Here is a 25,956-nt window from a genome sequence, read left to right on the forward strand (position 1 = left end):
GCCAGAAAAGGTTGCATTTCAAAAGTATTTTTGAGTTCAAATTTTTGTACTTTTATTTGAGATATTATGGATTTTTTGGAAGTAGTAGACTAATTCCATAACAAACAATTTTGATCCGTGTATTTTGTTTCAATAAGAGCCTTTTTTTTTCAAAAAAAAAAAAAGTTTTTTGTCGCATAGCAAAAATAAATTTCTTAGTTAAAATTTCTTATTTCTTAGTTCCTTTCTTCCTTTTAATAAAATTTCTAATCTGTTAAAAAGATTGTGAAAAGTTTCAAACTATGTTTTCTTTCCTCCAACGCCTATAAATAATAGCATTTGTATTATAAAATTTGAAGAGTAATTTCTAAAAAAGAAAGCTTGGTATAAATACCCATTCTAATATTCTTGTTTCAATAAATGCTCTGGAAAAATGTGTATCCTAAATGTGTGGCCTTCATTTGCTCCATTCTACAATTTTGCATTGACAATTTTAATGTAGTACGTTTAAAATGGGAACTCTTTTTCTTTCTGCAATACATCTGCAATTTTTATTTTCTTAATTTAGTGCTTTTAAAATTATGAAATGTTTGTTGGCGCACAAAATTGATTAAAGTAAAATTGTCCCAAAATACAATGCCTTTTTTTTACCAGTTTTTGGTTTTCTTTTTTTAGGTGGATTAATTATTTTTATTTTAAACTTATTTTTGTTGTAAAAAGTACTTCAAATATGCAAGCTAAGGTGTACCTAAGACTTGTTTTTGAATATTAAATCAGATTATAATTGTTGAAGTTAAAAATTAAGATGCAAGCCATGTCCTTACTTACAACGCTTTCGCTTACTCCTTTAGTGAGCAAATTTTTCACTTTTTCCAGGATACAAACTGGGAAATAATTTTTGAAGGATTATCAGAACTGATGAGAAGCAAATTTTGTAAGCAGTGTCCTTAGTTACAGCACTCTCACTTACTCCTTTAGTCAGAAAATTTTTCCCTTTTTCCAGGATACAAACAGGGAAATAATTTTTGAAGAATTATCAGAACTGATGAGAAACAAATTTTAAAAATCACACAAGAAAATAACATAAAGCTGTTAAATGCTTTTTTTTTGGCTGCTAACGTCACACTAACACTAGAGCTTTTCTAAGACGCTATTGGCTGTGGTTAGATAGGAGAGATCACCTGGCCTCTGTACCACGCTCCCCATTCACCTGACCAAGTGAGGACTTCTTCAGCTCTAAGACCACGGGCGATATTACATTAAAGTAAATTCCTATCTACAAAGAGAAGATCAGAGAAAGTGCAGTCCAATCAGACACCCAATCTTTCGCACGGAAAACAGATAATTTGACATTTAAATTATTTGACTAGAGAAACAACCAATATGTCGTATGAAAGTGCAACGTTAATTATGCAGCTGTAATCTATTTATAGAATTACAATTTATGTTTGAATATTTATATATATATATGTAATAGGTGGCTGCGAAAGATATCAATTTATTAAAAATTGTTTACCGAGATAAAGATTTTAATGAATGGATATACAATACGAAAACATTATTTAACGAATAGAAAAACATTAGAGAACTAAACGTAAATTTAAATGTTAAATTATATTAAAAAGCAAGGAAATGTGTAAGATCTATTAATGACATGACAGTAATATAAAATACGTTTTTGTGCTTGGTACGTTAACTACCGAATATTATCTACACTAATTAGCAAACAAAGTTAAGGCCTTTCCCTCGAATCAATAAGATTTCATTCATATATGAAATGTCGATCATTAGATCAAAAGTTATTCATGTGCTCAACATTGTAAAATATTTGTTTGGCTGAGTTGTTGTGCAAGAAGCTTTCAAGCTGTTAAATGAATTAAGAAAAAATGGATGGGGATACTTTGTTTTGGTTTTTCAAATTTTCAGCCAAAATGCGGGGAATCATTTACTTAAGATGCAATTTAGAATGTTAAGAAATGCTTTCAAATATAAGAGAAAACAATATTTTTTTTAATTTCTTGTTTTAGAAATACGTAGTTGTAAAGGTGTAACATTCATTAATTTTTCAATGAAAATACTGTTTTTTTCTTCATGTATTTAAATCCTCATTTTAAAAACACATTGTTGTTAAGATAACATTTACTAACCTTTTAGTTAACAACCTAGTTTTTATAATGTCATAATATTCTAGTTCACGTCCAAAACCACTGCAGTTATCACCAAAAGATATTCCTTAAGGTATCTGACAAGTTAAGGAAAATTTTCTATTATGTCATCAAGTTTATTATGAATATAAAATTCCTGTAATCTGAGCATTCTAAAATTCACATGTTTTGAACTACAGACTAAGAGAAAAAAGAAGAATTTCATTTTTATACATGTTTATTCACAAAGATTTTTTTTATTTCCTATGAGCTGCACCATCAGTCTTCCCGATGAGCAGACCTAGTGCGTTCTCCAGAAGTGGTATCCACTCTTTCAGGACCACCACAATGGGTGAGATACCGTTGGCCATATTAATTTGGACGTCTAGTTTCTGCCACACTAGATGGCAGCACAGAGACTCTATTTGGATGCTAAAGTGTACTAGGAATTTAATTTTGCCGGAAATGCCAAGAGCCAATTAGGCACTCCAGGGATCTTTTACCTGCCGCATAATCATACGACATTGCCGCTGAGAATTTTCTGCATCCCGAAAATGCGCTGTCTGGGCCGGGGATCGAACCCGCTGACTTGTGCTCAGAAGGCCGTACTTATTCACAAAGATAAGTACGAAAATTTTTAAAAATTTGCTTTTTTTACTTCATTGATTCCTAACTCAGCAGTATATGCACTTGCTCTGAAATAGTTCAAAACATAGTTGTTAGCCTTCTAAGTAAAATTCTCGAAGAAGTTCCTATTTTATGGAACAAAAAAATTTTTTACAGTGTTTAACGTACATGCAAAAAAGTGCCTTATTTTTACCAGAAAATGGCCATTATTGTTGTTTTTGTGTCCTTGAATTTTCAGATAACGTCAAAAGTCTGGACTATTGCGGTCCCCAGCTTCGGCTCTTCTTGACTGTAGAGAACAGCTCATAGATTGTCCTCAATTGGTACCATTCCCACTTTCAAAATATGTGTAGTGAGTGTCTTGAATGTGTGTCTTGGTGTCAACATGGCATCCGGGCAGTTTCTGCAGAGAACGTATGTCCTGTTCTTTTCCGGGAGAATTTTATTCCTCTGAAATGATTGGTTCTAAATCTTGCTGTAACCGATGTCAAGGTTCTAGGGCAGTTGAAGTCAGTAAAAATAGCCATTTAAAAGCGAAAATGCGAAAATAATAATTTTTTGTTAGTTTTATACGTTTTTACGGAGAGTAAAATAAATAAACTTGTTTTTTTTTAAATTTTATATTGCTATTTAAAAGAAAAGTTGCCAAAACTAGTTCGATACCTTAAAAAACTTCTTTTATGTGTAAGAAAATAATTAAAAACAAAAACGCTTTCTTTAAGTGAACTACAAATTAAAGAAATGAAATTTAATATTTGTCACAAATAAAACAAAAAAATGGCATACATAACATTCAAAAATATGTAAGGAAAGATTTAATAATTTTAGAGGTTTATTACAAAAGTGATACTCGACTCTCATTTTTGGTTTGACATATCTCATTTTTAGCTCACATGAAAAATACGGTTTTCACTGTTTCACTATTTTTATTGACTGTTAGTTTGCTTATGTCAAAAAATCGATAAAAGAAAGATAAATTATGTCTGTCAGTGAATCATCGCATTTTCATCTGCCTTTCAGGAGCATTGAAGTACTTAAATTATTGCACTTTCCATTGCAAGATTTGCTTCACACATATTGACTAACAGACACTAAACCAATTAAAATAAAACCTGGTAAGAACCAAAAACAAAATTTTCAATTTTTGTTTCTAATTACTGAATTTGTATTTGTAAACAAATTTCTTGTAAATGCGTAGAGTTGATTTGGTCAATACTTGCCAAAACAACTTCATTTAAAAAATTACATTAGTTACGAAAGTTTACGTTTTTATTAGCAAAGCAATTGCTGAAATTTCTATTCAAAACTCTTATTTTTAAGGAAATGCATGGTTATTTTCAAGCGATTTTAAAATCAATTTTATTAATATACCATACTTTTTTAAATATTTTAAAATTTAACGGTAGAGTTATGAAAGCAAAAATATTTTTTTTCACTTTAAATTTTTTTACAAGTCATATTGGGCAAAAATTCAAAAACAAAAAAAATTTAAATTCAAACATATTCTATCTATAAAGTTTATTTTAATTTTGTAATTTTACTACAACTAATATTCTTACATTTATTTGTTTTTTAATTTCAAATGAATAAGGCGGCTAAGAGTTCTTGCGTACATTAGTCAATTACTCTTAATATTTCTGTTTTCCCTAGCAACAATTTGAAATTGGCCCCAGTTGGGCTCAAAATTATCTCTATATGGGTCCTAGAAGAGCATGCACTGAGTGACCAATATTGAGATATCTAGATTTTTTCGTATCGGTTCTAGAATGGCCTACGTAGGACCTATATTTGCTGAATAATGAATATAAAATATTGGGTAAATCTGAAAATTCTATATAGGATATATATGACAGATATTGGTTGTAAAGTGGGTGTAAAATATCAGGTAAATCAAACAATTCTATATGGGACCAATTTTGGAAAAATAATGGCCTTTTGAACCCTTACAAAACCAAGATTCGTGAATATTGATCCAATGAGGGACCAAGTTATTTTGCTGCTAGGGTTAAAATATAGAGCAAGATATACCTTTAATTAAACTATCAGAAGCTGATGGGAAAATAAGATTAAAACATGATTGATTTTGTTTTCCATTCAAAAGCATGATCTTACAATTGCTTTCACAACAATTCTAAGAATACAAAATTGTTTCGTTACAAAACCATGCTGTTTACATGAAGTAGGGAAAATTGAACATAGCGACCGAAGCCTCATGCCTCACGAAGACCACCATATTACGTAATCAAAGGCCAGGTTTAAACGCTTTTTCGCTATTATAATAATTGAAAGCGTTTTTCTTTATAATAATTATATAATTGAACAATTTTAAACTTTACGAAGAAGTACGCTCAAAAAGATCTTTCTCTTCTTAACTCCAACTCAAGTTTTTGAATGATGCTGTTGATAAACATTTAATACATTTAAACAGAACAACCATTCAAATACATATGAAATCTTGACTAAATTATTATTATAATCAATCAGTTCGACAATTTTAAACTAAAACCCTTTTTTTTGAAGGACAGTAAATTGGTATTTTAATCTATTTTTTGTCTGATTAAATATAGTTGAAGGTACTAAGAGCATTACTACGCTTATTCAACATCGCTTTCATATTTGTCCAAAAATCCTTTCATATTTTTTTTCAATAGAGATCCATATTCTTTATGTGTTTAATAAATATACTAATTTAATTTCTTAAATCAATTGCAATACACTCTTTTTTCATGCAGCTTTTATGACAACTTTATTTTGTGCAATTATTTGAGAAATCTAAAACAAAAATTCAATTTAATTCCAAGTACTTGTGATTTCTCTTACTATAAACTTATTAGATGAAAAATAAATAGTTTGTTAAATGAATTTCATATTTTATTAAAAGCATTTCATGTAATATTGAAGTTGCCTTGACAGATCCTTTCCAAAATCTTAACAAAAAAATCCTCTCAAATTTTAATATTTGACTTAAAAGTTTATAAATAAAAATATTTATTAATTAAATTCTTTATTACTGCAATAGCATATCGACTCTGTGATAAAAAAATTTAGAACAATCCTTCACAGACATATAAAAATGCATAAAAAATTTCTATATAGTCATCTAAAGTATTTAACGGATATAAGAGAATTTAGAAACATTGTGCTTTCATTATATAAGTATTGAGTTTAGATAACAATGCATTTTGTTGCTTCTTCTCTTACTCATATCAAAAAACAATTTGCTTTCGATACAAAAGAGTTTTATTCGAGAGTATATTTTAATATAATTTTCATTACGCTAAGTGTGAATGAAGGATTAAGTTACCTGTAAAATGCTTTTCCTCCTAGCAATTCAATAGCTTCAATGCCGACTCCTTTCTTCTCTTCTGTATGATCATATAATTATGTTGTTTCTATTAACACTTTTGTGTCACATTACTTGAAAAATCATAATTTTTAAAAAAAATCTTTTCAGCGCACGCAAATCTCATACCGTGGTTTTTGTAAAATTTAATTTAAAAAAAACTAAGTTAAATTATTTTATAATTAATAGTAGTTGTTAGCTTCAAATATACCAAACGTATTCAAATATATTAAGCATACTTTGATATATTTTCATGCAAAATTTCATTTTATTTCGTCTCCTTTTTTTAAACTTATAAATGAATGACATATGATAAATGAATAACATATGATAAGTAAATAAAAAATCGCAAATATTTTTTTCTTTTGAAAAAGGAGAAAGAAAAGCAAATCTAAATTTGAACGTAACAAGTCAATAAGAATTATTATTGACATGTTACGTTTAAACCACAACGAAATCACAACGTTTAAATCACAGCGTTTAAATCACAGCGAATAAGGTATAAATAAGAATTCTAAATGCAAACTAATGCTTTCTAATCCAATGATTCTCACTGTTTAGTAATTCAAATGGCATCGAAATTCTGTAAGTCAATTTGCATTTAATCCGAACTAATACAATTGGAGACATAATTTAAACATTTTACCTTTCCGAAAATGGAAATAAATTAAATTATCTACTGCGAAATTAAGGTTATAAATACCGGTCAGGAATTTCTGACTTTATACATTAATGGACGCATTTAGTAAGTATCTAAACAATACACTCCAGAGGGAAATTTTAAGTTATATGCTTTCAATTTTTATTTTTAAAACTGAATTATCTCAGAGATAAAAATATTTTTCGAAGTACGGAATTTAATGCCGTAGCAATCTTAAGCAATCTTAGAATAGAAATATAAGAGATGAGTTCAGGCTCTAAAAGCTTGCTCAAAAATGAACTGCTGGAGGATTAGCTTTTTGGCGAAATATTTTTACCTTGCGATAGCATCGTTAAGAAAATTTTTTAAAGTACCATAAGACTTTCTCTCTCTCTCTCTCTCTGCAGTTTTGGATGTTTACCCAATTTTATTAGCGATTGTAAAAGTAAAGTTATCAAATTAAAATACATTATAATGTTCTCTTAAATCTTAATTATTTACTTTTAATTGATAAATTTTAAAAAATCAAAATATTTAATATTGATTAAATCATATTTTTATTGATTTAAAAATAATTTTCGAATTGAAGTTATTATTTTTTAAAAGTTAATAAAGTATAAAAATTGCAAATTAATAATTTTTATTTCTGCTAAAAACATCATAAAAACGAATAAAAATAATATTACTTACCTCATACGAATTTGAATAACAAGAAAACAATTAGGTATCGATAATTTATTTTGAGTTTTTGAAAATACATCATCATGCCTGTTTTACATAATATTCTGTTAAAAAATGTAAATACATATTTTATAAAATATATTTTAATGATTATTTTTTTAAATCTACAAATTTTAATAAGAAAAAATAAATTAAAAAAATTAAATGATAATACATATTTTTAAAAATTAAAAATTTTGAAAAGATACTAAGTACATTGAACTAAAATAAAAAAATTTTATCCTGTTTTTGTCTTCCTATTTAAAGAAGTACTACGAAATTTTATACGAGAATGAACAAGTCACCTCAGTTTATTTTATTAATAGTTTACGACTTTATTTACAATTTATATAAAATAGTTCATTAATAATTAAAAAAGGAAATATTTCCTTTTTTATTTTCAAAAAAACAAAACGTTATAAGCGTAGTAATAACAAACTGCCATACCTCCAAAACACCGAGGCTACAATATTATAAATTTTAAAATACTGTCTCGTGAATTTAGTAATGGCCGGTAAATAATTTTCTTAAGTAATGAATATAGATCCAAATAATAATTTTTTCTAAATAATAATAAACAAATAAATATTTTTCTACTTTCAAATTTTGTGTATTGGTTTAATTTGTTAGAAGATTAGCTAATTTTTTGACCCGAAAAACTATGCATTGCTTATTAAAATAAATTTTATAAAAATTACTACACCATATTCTAAACACTATATTCATTACTATATTCATTTACTAAACACTATATTCATTATAAATAAAAATGTTTTTAATTAGTTTTACTTCAAAATTTTAAATATTTCATTTTAAACCATCAAAAATTAATAAATGAGTCATTGAGCGATCGGTTTATTTATAAATATTGATATAATTTATAGAGCGAACAAGAAGTGCGATTTGTTTAAAAAATATTGGTATCAAATACCTTCGGGAAAGCAGGAAAGAGCTCCATTTTTTTATACTAATATAAAATTTAACTGCTATGAAAATGCCTACAAATGTTGACTATATTTCTTTCATAAATTTTAAATAAAATTGACGAAAGAGATTTACTATTTATATTAAGTAAGAATTCTTACGTATATTTAAGGCTTTTTTTTTTCATTGATTTCTTTCAGTAGATTTACTAGATTAAAGTTTGATGAAATTGGGAATAAAAACAAATTACAATATTATGTATTACTTTTATGTGTTTCATTATTTGCACAAGCTGTTACATATATCTCTTCCACTAGCATGTGACCATTGACCTTCACGGGCCCGATAACTACCCTCATAATTGATAAACACGCAACCAAAAATTGGCCACCATTAGAAGTGTAATATAGTTGGTTATTACGATATATAAACTAAACTAAAAGTTTTAAATTATAAAATGAAAATAAAATACATTCATTATTCTCGAACTTAGCTTATCAATACTGCGATTTTTGTCGAAACTCATGGGATAACACTGGCCATCAGGAAAACTTAAGTATAAAAATTCCAAAATCATCTCACTCTAATAGTTATTACATGTAACACATGTGGAAAAAAGAGTGAAATTTTCGTAAGATATTACTATGGGCCACGGAGCAAAGCTGCTAAGATACTCAAATTGCTCACTCAACAGTGAATTTACAAATTAATTATTTCCACTCTGATAAACTATCACTAAGTGGAATTTTTTAGCTTCAATTTAGCCATTATTCCAACCCAAAGCCCTAATTTTTTTATAGAACCCTCGAATGTCAATGAGTTGCTATTTCTTGTTACCCAAATTGTTTCTTCGAGAATAACTAAAGTAACCTTATTTGACCAGTATGTATCTGAATGACTTTAATTAGTGGAGGCAGCAAGTTTGTTTTCTGCATGTTTTAATAGTTAAAAAAACTGACAAGATTAATTATAAGTGTGAAATTATAGATTCTTTGACTGGTAAATTTGTATTTTAAAAATTTACAATCCTTCACATTTTTTTTAAAGAAACATCTATTGAAATAAGTTTACACAGCAAGCATTGAAATCAGTTTACTCAGAAAGCAAGTTTACACAACAAGCATTGAAATAAGTTTATACAGCAAGTAGAAAGAAATAAAAACTGAAAAACAGAATTCTCCACAAAAAGAAATTTTTTTTTTAAATAATATTCTTTAGATTTTTGATTACAAGCGATTTAGTTTTCCAAACTGTTGATAAAAGTCTTTAATTAAGTAAATATCTCTTTATCATGATTATAACAAGCTATTTTTTTAAAATTTTAGATGCAGAATAAATGATGTGAAAAAAAGATAAAGCGTCGTCATAAAGAAAGAAGAACCATGGCGCCAACGAGGGAGCTTGATGAAATTTCACTACCATTGGGTAGCAAGATCTCCGATATAGCAATAATCATAATAAATTTAACTGAGGAAACATCATGGAACAATTCATCGGATTGGACTACTAATAGCTCACTGCTTAGTAAAATGTCTCTTTACGACTATTTCACAATGATATCTCTGGGTACTATTTTGGGATCCATTGTAATTCTAACGATCTTTGGTAACCTTCTAGTCCTTTTAGCAGTTAGTTTCTCCTCCAGTCTCCGTAGTACCACTAATTGCTTTATTGTGAATCTTGCAATTGCTGACCTACTTTTGGGAATTCTGGTTCTTCCTTTTTCAGCGTTTTTAGAAATGAACAACAAGCAGTGGATTTTCGGTCATGATTTCTGTAATGTTTGGGCTGCTATTGATGTTCTTTGTTGTACAGCTTCCATTGTCAGTCTTTGTGTTATTAGTGTAGATCGTTATATAGGTGTTACTCGACCTTTAGCTTATTCTAATATCGTGACACACAGACGAGCTGTAGCAGCTTGTGTTGCAGTATGGGGTTTATCGGTATTTATTTCAGTAGGCCCTCTTCTAGGATGGAAAGAACCTCCTCCGGAAAATCCTTATACTTGTGAGGTTACCAAGCAGATGGGTTACGTGCTCTTTTCGGTCTCTTTCTCTTTCTATATTCCTTGTTTTATTATATTCATTGTATATTTCCGAATATATAAAGCTGCTATTGAGCAAACTAAGTTTTTGCAAACCGGTGTCAAAGTCGTCAAGACTGGCCATGAAACAACTAAAGAACTAACATTAAGAGTCCATGCTGGAGCACATCATGTTCTCAGTCATGCACCGCGAGTTGGAAATGACAAAACAAATGTCAAACTTACCATGGCTAATTTGCAAGGACGTCTCTCAAAATTTAGACGTCAAAAGAAAGCTGCAAAAACCCTTGGCATCGTTGTTGGAGTTTTCATTCTCTGTTGGTTTCCTTTCTTCTTCATTCTACCTCTTGGTAAGTTATGTTCATCATTTTATTTGAAAAATTATGTTTAAGAACAGTTAATTCTATTCTCTTTTAACTGTCTTTTAAAATGCAATAAATCTGATTTTAACGATGGAATTATTTTGTGATACTAGAAATCATTACTAACTTTCCATGAAAAATAGATATTTTGAAAGTGTTCCTCATAAAATTATAAGAATTTAATGTTACAGCAAGAGCTACAAACACTTTTATAATTGAACTCTGAATTTCAGTTTATTGTAGGTTGCATTTTTATTCTGAAATTATTTTGGAGCCCTCTTATGAACTCATCAACGTTCGTAACGTTAAACTTATTTGTTGTTTTAACAAAAGAAGGTGATACGTAAAAATCTACAGTTAGCAAAATTAAAACCAAACAGCCAAAATAGTTTTTTAATAAATTGTGCATGATTTTCATGTGCGAAGTAGAAGGCATCTACTTAATATGTGTCATCATTTTGTACTGATCATTTATATAAAATCTAACACAAAATTTTTTCTTGTAAATAGATATACATTTCTTTCGACGAATTAGGATTTTTCTTTTATTCACACTTTGATATAAAAGTTGAATTTTGCTTGAACTTTGTTTTTATGTGGATCTATTAGTGATTATCAAATTACAATAAAAGTTCACGAAGTATATTTTTGGTTCCCCTTTGCAAGAAAAAAACAACTTCCCATGGTTACGTTAGATGGTCGTAACACTCTTTCCCCGGTTTTTGATTGAACTGTACTGATTTAAGTTTTAGCATCAAATTCAAATAAATAATGTAATTTTGCGTGAAACAAAATTCACGTTCATTTCAGAAAATTTTGAGTGGAGCATTCTTTATGAATTTTTTCCTTTTTTTATTCAAAACTCTTGACCTCTGAAACTCTTTTCGTAGAATCCACTTTTATTCCAAATTTTCCATTTCTCTATGAGTAACTTGAAAATAAGGGGATTTAACCCGCCCTTCTGAGTAAAAATAAGCTAATCAGTTGCATGCGATATATTTGAATGGTCTCAAATATACACCAATAAAAAATTAAACCATTGGAACGGTTTAATTTCATTCAAGTATTAGAAACTTTTTTTTTATATGTGAACAAAATATAGTTTCAACTTCCAGCTTTTTGCTAAAAAAAAATCAGAATGATAACGAAACGATTGATTATGCCACACCTTTATTTATTTTCCGTGAGCTTCTGATGCGCAAAATGTATAATAATTAATACTTATTTAAACAGTTCGCGTCGTAGCGTTCGCAGTCTTGGCGTCGAAATATGCTGTCAAAAAGAGATTTCAAAAACTGTCACTTATTACTTCGTATGCAAAAATCCACGAAATTTAAAATTTTAGCAAAATAAATAAGCGTTGTTTACCAAAACAAATTAGCGTTGTTTACCAAAATAAATTAGCGTTGTATATTTAAATAAGACTGTAATACTTTATTTAATTGTCAGATATTTCAAAACCTTCTTCAACTGAACTTTTCAATCGACAATGATTTCAAAATTATTTTTGAACTTGATAGCATTGCGTAATTATATCGAATAATTTTCTCGGTGGTCTTGATTAGATTACTTTTTTATGAATATTATGCATTGTTATTATTTTAGAAAAAGTAGACTTTAGATAGATCTAAAAATAGAATCTTTTGGATATCTCACCTAAACAATAAATATTTCATAAATACTAAATTAAAATCATATTACTTTTAACTTATTCTGCGTTATCCTTTATAAATTTTTAGTCCTAACCTTATAATTAGTCCTAACCAATTAATAATTCAATCCAAAATCCAATGCTCGTTTGCAACAGGGCTAAAGAGAATAGAAGGGCTGGTTCAGTCCTTTGAAGTAGCTCTCGCCGCGCCAATCCTCCGATTTTCTCTAGTGACGTCACTTTGGCGCAAAGCTCGCACTTATACTTCAAGAACGCAGCGTTCGGCCTTACTAGCTCTAACTAATATTGGAGCATTTCTTTTTGCGAGATATTCTAAGACATTTGTTATTTTCAATAATGACTTTCCTCAGTTTTTGCAGTGAATTTACAAGAATTTAAAACTATTATCGAAATGCCAGTTTGCGCGATTGCAACTTGCAAAAATTCTGATATAAAAACAAAAGGAAAAAGTATAATTTTTCGCGTGTTCCCTAAAGTAAATGAACAACTATGTAAAGAATGGATTCCGAAATGACACAGTTAATATAAAACAGCAATACGTTTATTCTGTCGTAAAGAACTTTTATAAAAATTCATTATCTAAATAGAAACCGCCTCGTTACTTCATAAAGAAAGGCAGGTGAAAAGAATTAAAAAATAGATAAAGTCAAAGAAAATTAAAATGTAAGTAAAAAGTATAAATAAAATATATAGTATATAGTTGAAATTCTCCTAATTTCATAACATATTTTTTAATGTAGTTATTCTAAATATTTATGATTTTTTTTAAAAATTATATTCTCTTCAATTTAAATATCTATAAATTATATCATCGTAAATTTAAATGTCTATAAACAATTGTAAAATTTCTAATGTCATTATGAACCTAAATTATTATTTTGTTTCAGTAATTAGCGTTTAAGGTTGATGTTTCCTAATGATTAAGTATGAACAAATTGCTATTAACGACATATTTTAAAATCAGGGATTCTAAATTTAACTTAACTTATCGTTATAAAAGAATATGTAGATAAAAAAAGTGTCGATATATGCCTTCATTTTTCTTAATAGTTAAAGTTAAAACTGAACTTTTTAAAATAAAGTATTTATCGTGTCATTTTCACCAACTAGCAAAACATTTTTATAAGTTTAAAATGGTATTTTTTTTAATATAATAACCAAGAAAGTTTTTTTTGAACTATGTTTATGAACGGAAATAATGTGTTAATTACGTAAAGTTTGAAGGCTAATAACCAGAAAAAGTCTAACTTATTTTTACAAAGAGAAAGATGCAAAGTTATCATAATATCTTTGCTTGCGATCTCCGAGATCTGTGGACACAGTGACGTCATGAGGAGGGAAATCGTAGCTTCAGCTCTAAGAGCGGAGTGAACCAGCCCTTCTATTCTCTTTAGCCCTGCGTTTGCAATGGTATGCGTAAAAGAGGGAAGCAAAAAGTGCTTTTTTTGGTGAAAAGTATGTAATAGAGAAAATAAAATTATACCAAAATATTAGAAGTCAAAGTGCTTTGGTGGAGAAAAAATAGAATTCGGAGATTTATGCTTTTTTTCGTTTGAAGCTTATTTTATTTTTTGACAATGTTATATGACCGTTCCATCAAATCTGCATTTTTATGCTCTCTAATGCGATTAAATATACAACATAATGAAAATATGATAAAATTTTAATTGTCATCCGTAAACGCTTGCTACAAATAGTCGATGAAATTATTATTTTTGACTAGTGAAGTTTTAACCATTATAAACATAAGCATTTCGATTGTAAGTTCGATTATTAAAAAATTCGATTTTTAAAATAAAATGAAAAAAAAAATTCTGTTTGCAAGTATTATTAATTGAAATATAAATTATTTTACTTTATTTATTCCTTTTTTATTTGATATTATTCCAACTTTAAATTACAGTAATTATCGAGTCTTTTAATAAAATAATAAGTAGTGATTATTACGATCAAAGTGTTAGATTTTAAAAGAATTCCTCTAAAAACACTAGCACAACCGTACGACGTTTATTCTTATAGACGTTGTAAGGTTGTGCGAGAGTTTTAAGCCTAGCCTATTAAGATAAAAATTTCATTAAGCATTTACAGAATTTTGCACATTTAGTTGAACAAAATCGAGAAATAAGTTCTCGTGAATTCTGTATTTTACAATACAAACAACAGTTCATCGCCAATTTTTAATAAAATAATAAGATTGGTAGGCTCGCTCTTAAATTTTCAGAATTACCGCTTTTAAGTTTTTTGTTTTGTTTCTTTATTGAGATATTTATGTATCGCATTGATAATGAGAAAAATTGCTTAAATTCTTTATGTTATAATATGCATATTCTATATTCGTAGTTTTTAATGAAACAATTGTTCATACATACCTAATTGACTACCTAACTTCAAATTAAAACTGTTGCAATAGAATATTTTGTTTTTCAAACAGCATCTGGTTGAAACTACTTTTATTCAGTATAAACAAATTGTGAGTGAAAAATAGAAAACGATTTATTTTTCTTTTATTTTTAAAAAAAGTGCGTTATTGATATAATCGTTTGTAAATAAAATTGTTTCGTTTATTTATTATTTTCACCTTATGTAATTCTTTTAATTTTTGTTAACTTTTTTCCTGCATTTTAAATTGTTTCTTATTGTCTGACGATTGTCTGTCTAATCTTATTGTCTGTCGATTTTTGAGCTTCGAAATATTTGAAATGCCTAAGAAATTATAATATTTTATCAAGTGTGGGAAAATAGTGTAACTTGGTTAACTTTTAATGACGTCTGCCACTATTTTCGTATGCTCTTTCATTATTGTTTTCAAAATCAGTAAACTAATTCCTATCATTGGATGAAGATTGACTTGTGCCTAACTTTTTTACAACTTACTCGCCAAGCATCGTCATAAGAATTTAGTTTGCTATTATGGGATTTAGACATTTTGAGATATACAGTTATGATCAGAACAAAATTTTGATCATTCAGTTAGAAATAGAGTTATGATGAAATCAAGTGTGTACAAATGGTTTCACAAGTATACTTTTTCTTTTTTTAAAGCTTGCGTCGATTTCAAATCTTTTTTCGTTAGCGAACGAGATAGTATTTCCCTAAATAAGCACTCGTGTGCTTTATGATTTCATCTATTACAATAGCTGACTCTCAGTCTAGATTTTTTATTCAAGCGAAAAGTTTTCCAGGTCAGACAAAATTGATTACCCAAATATGTCCGAATGAAAAGGTCCCGCTTTCAAAAAGTCTCGAATGAAAAAAGCTTTATCTTATTTTATGCATGTGAAAAGCCTATTTTAACAACTTAAAACAATAGCTAAAAAGAGTCAGATTTTGAATGTATATGCTTAAAATAAATCTTCAATCAATTCGAAACTACAGAATTAAATTAGCGGAGCAAAAGTCTGAAAACAATAACTTTTCTAACCGAATGTTTACTTTGAATATATCTGCCTTTTTTTTCATCCATTCATCCCAAATAGCATGGCGTTTGTCTGCAAATAGTTTCAAGTGATTTCCGATAAAATGCTGAAGTGGTTTAGTAAAAAATGTCGGAAAATTCGGCTAACGCCGTTGGGAAATTGTTCTCTTTTTCTTTGTATATTGAGGGTTCTTTTTCAATGCTTTTAAAAAATTTTATATGACAACTAACTCTACTTCCTATCACAAAAAAAAGTTTTGTGCCGAAACTCTAAAAAAAAAAAAAATTTGTTTTTGACCGAATTGTTTGGGCAAAGATTACTTAAATTTTTTCTTCATTAATTCAGGAAATCTCTTTCCATACCAAAAAACTATCAAAATTTTTATGGAATTTCACAATGTTTGATTACATTACTGATCTTATATATGTCTTAAGGGGATTGGAAAAATCCTGTACCTTGCAAACTGAAATTTGTTAGGCTTATTGCAGTCTGTTTAGTAGGCCCATTGTAATGTGACGTAAGACAGCTATCAAATAGCCGTATATTTCGACGGCATATCTTTAAAATATGTGTTATAGACGTTTTTCTCTGCAAAAAGGATGTTATGTTAAAAGGTAAGTGAAATATTAATTTATTACTTAGTTCAAACTGTATTTCGGGAGACGATATTTTCGGACATCTATTTAGTGTAAGTATTAAAACTAAGCTTTTCACGGAAATAAATAATTTGATTTATTAGTTGTGTATGTAAGTATGAATTAACCTACGAGGGTTGTAAATTAAATAGTGGCAACTTAACCTTGAAACTCACAGAAGGGCGGGCATGCGCAAATTGGATATGGGAGCGGTGAGGTGGCACTGTTGTCGATGTGTAGAGTGCAAAAAAAAAGTCGATTTGCTTAGAAGGGTAGTTGTTGTGTGGCGTTAAAGTGAGGAGTTTCTTTTCCATCGTTTTTAAGCATGTTTTCAAAAGGTGATCAACGGTCGTGGCGTACAATCGAGGTTGCCCGTGGCAAAAATGCAACAGAATGCTATCAAGGATTAGTGGAAGCCTGTGGAGCAAATGTTTTACCATATAGGACAGTAGCACGATGGGTTCAAGCATCTCGTCTTTTTTCGTCATTAAGCCTTTTCGCAACATGCTTTAGAGCGATGGAAACGAAACTCCTCACTTTAACGCCACGCAACAACTACCCTTCTAAGCAAATCGACTGTTTTTTGCACTCTACACATCGACAACAGCGCCACCTCCCCCCACCCATACCCTATTTACGCATGCCCGCCCTTCTGTGAGTTTCAAGGTTAAGTTGCCACTATTTAATTTACAACCCTCGTACAAACAAAAATGGTAAGAAATATATTTCACTTTACAATTATTCATAATATTATTTACTCGGTTATTTATTTTTGATACTGTTACAAAGTCACTAATATTTAATACTTTTGAATTTTCTTTTTGTATTTATTATAGTTCCATTCTGAAAAAAACTTCTGTTTTATATTATGTTTAGAATGAAAATGGAGAAGCAGCTTTGCTTTACTAAATGAATATGTTGTTTTGCAACATTTACGATAATGATTTGAAAATAAAAAGAAGCCATAGCTAAATATATATCTATANTGTGTAATTTCTTGAGTTATCGCGATTTTTGTGAATTTTCCTTAATTTATGATAACCAGTGTAGATATCTTGTTTCTTTGACTTAGATAGCTTTTTCTTCTTCTTTTCATTTCTGTCAGCTAAATTTAGCCTATTCTTTCTTTTATTACATTAAAAGAATTTCGTCAAGACCAATTTATCTATCCGAAAAGATATTATTTTGTATTTATTTGGAAATAATGACATAACACACTTTTGATTTTTTTTTCATAATCTCTTTTAAAGGTAGTGATAATTTAGTTAGTTTTTTTTATAAAAAAGCGTAACAGTATAGTAGTTATCAATGAAAATTAATACTCTTAACACAATCGTGATTTCTACAATATATTAATAGCTAAAATGTGTAATTTGATTTAAAAAATCTTTAGAAGTGAAGTAGCAGTTAATATGGGAATTTTTTCCCCGCATTTGATGACAATTTGTTGTCACTTCAATTTTCCAACTGACTTGTCACTGTTTTATAATAAGATTCATGACAGACTTATTAGACAGTTTATACATTACTCGCAGTTTTATAATGTTATTAACAAACTGATTTAAATGGTTTATTCATTACTCGCAGTTTTGTTACTATTTATGGGATAAACATAATTTGAAAATCATGGAGAAAAAAAATATTTTTTAAGATCAGTATGGTTCGCTGATAGATATGCGATTCGAATGGTAAAAAAGCTTTGGTTACTAGGAGCAGACCACAAAGTGTTAATTTACTCCCAATATGTTAATCTTTGATATTACGTATAAAGGGCTGGGTTTGGTAGGGCACTGGGCCCATGTCGAAGAGGTCGTGGGTTCGATCCTCGCAGGCCGAATAATCCCCGTTCAGTAAATGGTGACTGATGCACGTTAAATCTGTTGGGTCGCAAAGTCCTCCATGTTCCCATAACAAATCATACCTCTGGGGGTGCTGATCCAGGAATTTCTTTGTCTTCTGGATTGGCTCAAAATTACAAGGCTGTGGATTTGTACACTAGTAGTCGTAAATTCAAAAAGTGGGTCGGCTGTTCAACAACAGTTATAAAAGAAAAAAAACATAAAATATTACGTATAAAATTAATATTATGATGCAAATTAAGTTTTCAGTTTCTGAAATTCCATTTGAATTGATTTATCTGCTTTTTATTCTTTAAAAATCGTGATGAAATTAAAAACTGCGTAGAAAAATTGCAGTTACAAATAAAAACATAAGGAGGTGCTAGATAAAGATCATCTATAATGAATCTTTTAGATTCCTTATCGCAAATGAATACACATTCAGAAACAGTGAATTTAAGTGAGGAAAAAAAATAGCAAAATGTGAAACTCACAATGAAAGAAAGTATATTTTCGGAACATCAGAACCTGCTTGATAGCCGGTTATCACTAGAAGGTATTTCTAACAAGCGACTTTCAGCTCCTTTTTTTCCCACTTCGACAAACAAATGTGTCTCGGCGTTTCGTACACTCACTACAGCCTTTTTGTTTCGGTGATTTTTCTCACTTCAATGTTTATTTGTATTTATTTTTTGGTCTTCATTTTCGACAATGATTCTGAAAATATTTTGTAACCGCTGCCTTCGTGGAGCATCCACTGTGTTCTACCGAGAAAAAGAATTATGTCTGCTTAAAAAAAATTATTCTGGTAATAAAACCCAAAACATGCATACTTAAACCATTCATTCTTGCTTATAAGAAAATAGCACAAACTAAATTTCTATCTAACGAGTTTAAAAACCTTTATAGAGTTTTGAAAGCATAATTATTTAATTTAATAGCTGAATTAAACGGGACTATATGCAGTCGCAGATGATTACTTGATTCCTATACCGCAATGCTCTTTTCTTAACTTGCAACGGAGGCGAATTATGCAGATTTCGACGGTGCCATATCATGGACATTGAGGGCAAGCATAGCGAACATTACATAAACTTAATTCATAATCTGTTGATTCTCTTAATATTTCATGAACTGTTTAAACTCCAAAGTTTTTAATTTCTTCAATTCATATAACTCAGCAATTGTCAGTAGTTATTAAATATTGAAAGAATTCGCGTTGTGTCCCATTGGTACATTACGATCATAGTTTTCTTGGTAGATACAAGGAATTTTATAACTAAAATTAATGTTAAAAACGTGTATTAAATAAAACATCTAAAGACAAAATGTCATAATTTTCACACTTCTTGCCTCTTAATTATTATTTACCACTTTCATTTTATTGCCACATCCAACTGATTCAATAATTTCATAAGAATAATATGTATTTTTATTGTTTCTGTACTAACTTTTCTACTTAATTGATGTATTTTTTCATCCGATAGTTTTTTAGTGTTTCTTCGTTTAGAGTAACTTCTTTTAAGTAACGAGAGATATAAAACTACCCTGAAAGCCACTACACAACGAGGATCTTCTAGTTCTAACAGTTTGAGTTTTTAAATGAAAATTAGCTCACGTGATGATGGCTCGATTTTGAAAAATTTGCTCCATTTCTAGTAAAATAATTATTTTATAAAATATCAAAACGAAGAAAAGAAAAAAATGCTTCTTTTTTCTATTTAAATTTATGCAAACGCTTAAGAACTTTGAGCGAAGGTTTAAAATTCATTCTATTGTTTATTCCAAAAGAAATATCAATAATTACAATTGATGAATTGATCACTTACAGATGTGTTGAAATTAAAAACTTAGAAACAAATTTTTTCATAAAGTAAAAATGTAAAAATATGACATTTATACAACTGAGTGAAGTAAGCTAATAAGAAAAAGATTTGCATTAGATAGATACAATTCTCAATAATTTTCGATTAAATGATCCAATTTTCATATACATTATAATTATATCGTCAAAATTGCTCAAAAATTGAAACTCAAACAAGCAATTTCTCAAAATAAGCATATCTTTTATCGATGGATTCAGATTTCTGACCCCCGTAATTTAAACCGCAATCTGGAAAATGGTGTCCAAGAGAGAGTCAAAAGTTTTAATTCTGCTTTTTTTGTCATTACTTTGCAATTAGTTATGCAAATTAAAGAATTCCTGATCCCAAACATTTTTCAAAAAATAATTTATTTTTTCATCATTTCAATATTTATCAAAAAATCTCGAATAGTAAGGTATGCAATTTTTTGAAGCATATGCGTTGATGCACTGTAAATAAAAGTAGGAGAAGTGCATGGGGCAAAATATTATTCCATGTCTGAGATTGATTTTATTATTTCTGTTATTAATGTTCTTCATACATTCACATTAGTTCTAAGAGGAAAATTGAAGAGAGATCAATTTTGATTTTTGTAATAAATTCTCTAGAACAAATAAATATAAAACAGGACGTGTGAATGATATTTTAAGGGAAAAAAATTTCCGAATAAGAAAGAATATTCTTTTATAATTTAAGATCAGAATATAGAACTAAATGAGCTTAAAAATATGAATGATTTTTTTTTATTTGTCTTAAATGTAACAAAAATATTTGTGCGGAAGACAATTATTTAAAAATTTGTAAAATTGCCTATTTATAATTCATTAGTTGAAAAATAAAGTTACCTTTTATGAACTTAATTTAAATGCATTGTTTTCTGAAGGAAAAATGTTTCGTCAATGTTAAACAATCTCAATTCTATATGATCTTGATGATAAGTGATCTGCATACCATACTCATTTTTACTTCCGTACGTGTTGACTTTGACTGACTTCCTCTCCAATATCCAATTAATATTAGCGATTAATATCATTTAGTGATATTTGACAGATATTCCAACCAAAAAAAATTTAATATCTATTTTGATTTCATATTAGGTATTATATTTTTATTTCATATTGTAACAATGAAAATATTTTAATGAACTTAATTTCTTCATGAAAAAAAAAATTCTGAAGTAATTTCCCGAAAACTACAAATATTTATCTAATATAGTTTAGATATTGTATGGATATTTTATGTTTTTTGGGCCAAATACTACCATCTATCGAGACTCTTGGAAAATGGTTGATGTCGATGGAATGTCAGAATCACAATAAATAAGATCCGCGAACCCAATCATTCTTACATGTGGATGATAGCACATCCATCAATCAACGTTGAGGGAAGCAAGAAAATTCTGTGGAGTGATTTTTGATTCGCCAGAGCAAATTGAAAACAAAAAATGCGTGATTTCTGAAATGCTCATAGGTCATATGCATTGTAATAGATACTTAAACTGATTATGCGAAATAAGTCATATCTTTGAACGTTGTTTATTTGTCATACAATTGTGGTAGGCGGTTTTAATTCTTTTTACGTTTTTTGGCACTTATCCTTTAAAAAAAACACATCAGAGTAGGGTATACCAGGCAAATGTGTACCGAGCAGTGGTACCTAATCTTAAAAAAACATCAGGGAGGGATACACCGAGCAAATGTATACCTGGCAGGGACACTTATCCTTAAAAAACATCAGTGCAGGGTATACAGGTCAAATGTATACCGGGCATTAACAGTTAACTTTAAAAACGCCAGTGTCGGGAATACTAAGGAAATATGTATCGGGCAGTGGTACTTTACCTTTAAGAAAACATTAGAGTAGCGCAAACCGAACAATTGTTCTCACTACCCTTGATTAATCCGATTATTAAAAATATTATTAATAATAGCCATATTCCGAAAACTAATATTTTAATTAGTCTTTTATAACTATATTAAAACTTATTTATTATTAAAATTAATTACCGATTTTAAAAATTAACATTCATTAATAAATATGACGATATAAAAGAATTTAACTCTTAAAGTTGCTAAAATTGGAAGACAAATAAATATCCATACTTCTCGTAATCTTTTTCGACTCAACTAATTTCTACAAAGATAGATTTATTATCACAGCATATAAAAATTGCATTAAAATTAATTCATCAATGAATTATGCCTAATTAATCACATAGACCAAAGTTCATTGGCAATAGTCAGTAATAACCGGTTAATGTGATTAATGTTCATAATTTATCACATTTACCAAAAAACGAGGGTTTTATTAATAATAATCACGGTTATTATTAATAACAAACAGATTTATTACTTTAACCATATTAATGATTAATTTTAGTGTTTTAAAGTATTTTTTGTTATGGTAATTTTAATACTTGTATGGTTAGGAGGTTCTTATTTATTAATTAATATTAACTTGTGTAAGGATCCATTTTTTTGTTATTTTCTGTTTTGTAAAGTATTCTCTCAATTAAACCTTGGCAGATGCACATAAAGGGATCTCAAGAGTTTGATACACATGTGTATGACGCTGGTAAAAACAGGGCTGGATATTGAAAGGCGAAAAATCATGAAAGCAATATGCAGAGTAATAAAGATTGACTCCAGTGTAACATAATTTAACTCAAGTAAATCAATGATTTGACTCTAAGTATGACAGAGTTTGACTTTAAGCCTGCAATTAACAAATGCTTTCTAAAATTTGTTCTTATTTTAATTAATTTAATAAGAAAAAATATCCTAAAACATCAGAAACCATCTGTTAATTGCAGGCCTAAAGTAAAACTCTCAGAGTAACGAGACTGAGTGCTTTACTTTAGGCCTGCAACTAACAGATGGTTTCTGATATTTTAGGATATTTTTTCTTATTTTAATTACTTTTAATGATATGTGCACCATATTGCAACCATTTAAACCTTTCGGGAACCTTAATTTAAGTTAATGTTATAATTATTTTAAAATTAATGTGTTTCCATTTTTTTGTTACTACATTTTTTTATAGTTTCGGACACCAAAATTTTTTTATACTACATCTGTTAACATTTTAGAAATTGTTCCTAGTTTTCGTGAAAATAGTGGCGATCAAAATTTTTAATCTGGCTAATAACTTTAGAACTGAAATTTCATGCTCTGTGCTAGGGATTGTTTAAAACAAATTTTATTAGAGAAGGAGGGTAATATGAAATTAGCTCAAAAATTAAAATTACAAAAAGTAATAAGGTATGTCGGAGAAAAAGAGACTGAAAGGCCGAAGAATTAAAATGAAAAAGAGGACGTTTTGAAGAGTTTGTGGAATTATTGAACTTAAGGTTATAGAGTCGGTAAATTGTAAAGTAATTGTAGTCGGTGCTTTGTAAATAAATCCCTAGCCCCTTAGCTGAGTGGTGCAGTTTAAAAGCCTTTCCTTGAACCTTGCCACACGACATCAAACACGCGTTCTTGGCCACAAACAATTTCTAATTTCGACCTTCCATTATTCAAAAAGGAACGCAACCTAATAAAGTTTTTTCTTCGTTGAAAAGGTTTAGTAAAAAATCATACTTAGAAATCAAAGAAAAAGTAGATAAAATCAAATTAAAAATACTGGGTTATGATAACATATCCCATACGACCCTAAATCTTAATCAATTTGCAAGCTTATAAGAAAAATTAAGTTTTAAAAAGACTTATATTACTCCTACATTATACAGAGGCATCTATTCATACAAGTGATTCATCAATTGCTCCAAAATTGAATTTCTATAAATTCTACGTCTGCTAGAAGGTAAACAAAAAGAACTGTCAAATATTTACATACGAGCTCGTAAAACGTCTTTCATGATACTCTATCATACGATTTTTAACGGTCTTGCAGAAAAAATAATTTTTTTCTAAATATCCTTTCAGCATTGCATTCATGTATGATGAGGGAAAAAACCGTACTATACTCAACACAAAAATGGCGAACAGCAGCGAGAAAAAAATCAAAAGATCTACGTTTGGTTTAGTAGTTAACTTCACACTGGAACTACACTAATGGGCTATTGGTGGCTGCTTGGGATTCATCATTAATGACGATCTTAAAACAATGCTGGCTGAGAGTTGAGGGAGGAAGTAATCACCAGACTTCATTACCAGGGACCCAAATCGCTCAACCCTAATCGTTAAACGCTTTCAGAGTCTGAAATTCACGAATCTGGTGGCATTACATTCGAGGGTATTTTGAATAACTACGACAAGAAAGTGCAGTCTGATCAGACCCCCAGCCCTTAGCATGGGGAATCAAATCCCAGGTGAACCAAAACAGACCAAATTTGTGTCAAATAATCTGAGTAGTACTCGTTTTCAGAAGCAAAAATTGAACTTCGAGATGTTAAGTGATTTTTCTGAAGGTGCATAAAATTTGGCCATCTTTTCTCTCCTCTCACCTCCATTTTATAAAATACACATTTTTTAACAATTGAAAACGATGAAACGCTTCCTCATCTCTATACAGTCTTTGTAACTTTATCTCGTATTAATTATTAAACTGGAAAAATCCCAAGCTTACACTCCTTGCGTATTAAAAAATAGAAAGGTCTTTAACAATGGGAAGGATTATTAAGGTACGTACCTCTTTAAAATAAATTTGGTTTACCTAATAATCCCGCGCATTTGATTCACTCCTGACCTGAGGGTAAGGGACACAGGAAGTGTCGTTCCCCTGCATTGGGGATGGAGCGAAGGACTTTTTCCTGTAAGAAAGAGGATTTTTTGGTTATTGACTATGAGAAAGGATGGAATACAATGATCGGAGAGACTGGATATAGTGAAAGAGAAGGGAGCAGTAGAGCTCCGGAATATTCTATTCTGCAGTTCATATATATTTTTGTATCTTATTGTAAATAATTATATGACCCAGATTCATGAAATAAATAAGTTATACCAGCAAATCTATGGTTATCATTAAGAGGATTTTATTAAACGAGCCAAAGTGGTTCGCAAAAGGGTATGTATTTTATAGGATTTCCTGCAGAAATTCGCACTTGATTTTTATAGCATGTGATTTTTTGAGCTCGTTATTTCTTCTTTTTTTTAAATTTTTATTTTAAGAAGTAGAAAACTAGTAAAATTAGCTGTTAACCGACCTTAAAGCCAAAACGTAAATATTTGGCTCATTCTCAACTAACATCAAAAGAAACCGCTTTCAATATCTCTACGAGATTTTCTTCTTCACTCAAGAAAGAGAAAAATTCGGCACATAATAGGTTGAACCTAGTTCCTAGCAAGTACAAAATTTAAAAACCATAAAGTTAAAAGGTTCCGCCCATCACTCGTTGCCTAATTAACGACTGGACAAGTTCAGAGTGTTTCATTTTCTATAAAAAGTAGAATATAAAACATTTTTGCAGAACATTTTAGCAAAATGTAAGAATTTTTTTTTTTTAAGATCTACAAAGAAGCTAAATTGTTCGTTTTTAGTGTGCAAGTCGGTCTCCCCTCCACCTGTTTTTACTTTCTCAAACATAAATAAAGCTTTAGACCAAGGATGGGGAAACTACGGCCCGCGGGCCAACTGTGGCCCGCCGGAAGATTTTATCCGGCCCGCGGACAGAATTTTAACTGGTCGATCAGTGGCGAATATATCTACTTTGTTTAAAACTATTTTTGTTCATTTCTTTTTTAACAAAGTACTGATGACCTTTTCACTTTCTCTATTTTTGTTCTACAAAACATAGTATTTGACAT

At 29.3% G+C, this 25,956-nt stretch overlaps 1 protein-coding gene across 2 annotated transcripts in view; it reads left to right on the forward strand.

The window, feature by feature from the left end:
* LOC107437025 (alpha-1A adrenergic receptor-like) overlaps positions 1 to 25,956 on the forward strand; it is a 60,797-nt gene that overhangs the window by 24,447 nt on the left and 10,394 nt on the right. For both annotated transcript variants that reach the window (XM_021148720.3, XM_016048889.3), the window contains one exon: positions 9,703 to 10,771. In XM_021148720.3, the coding sequence (XP_021004379.1) occupies positions 9,760 to 10,771 (1,012 nt within the window). In that variant the 5' untranslated portion in view covers positions 9,703 to 9,759. The remainder of the gene's footprint in view (positions 1 to 9,702; positions 10,772 to 25,956) is intronic.

Source organism: Parasteatoda tepidariorum, chromosome X1, assembly GCF_043381705.1.
Source record: "Parasteatoda tepidariorum isolate YZ-2023 chromosome X1, CAS_Ptep_4.0, whole genome shotgun sequence".
Taxonomy (NCBI): Eukaryota; Metazoa; Arthropoda; class Arachnida; order Araneae; family Theridiidae; genus Parasteatoda; species Parasteatoda tepidariorum.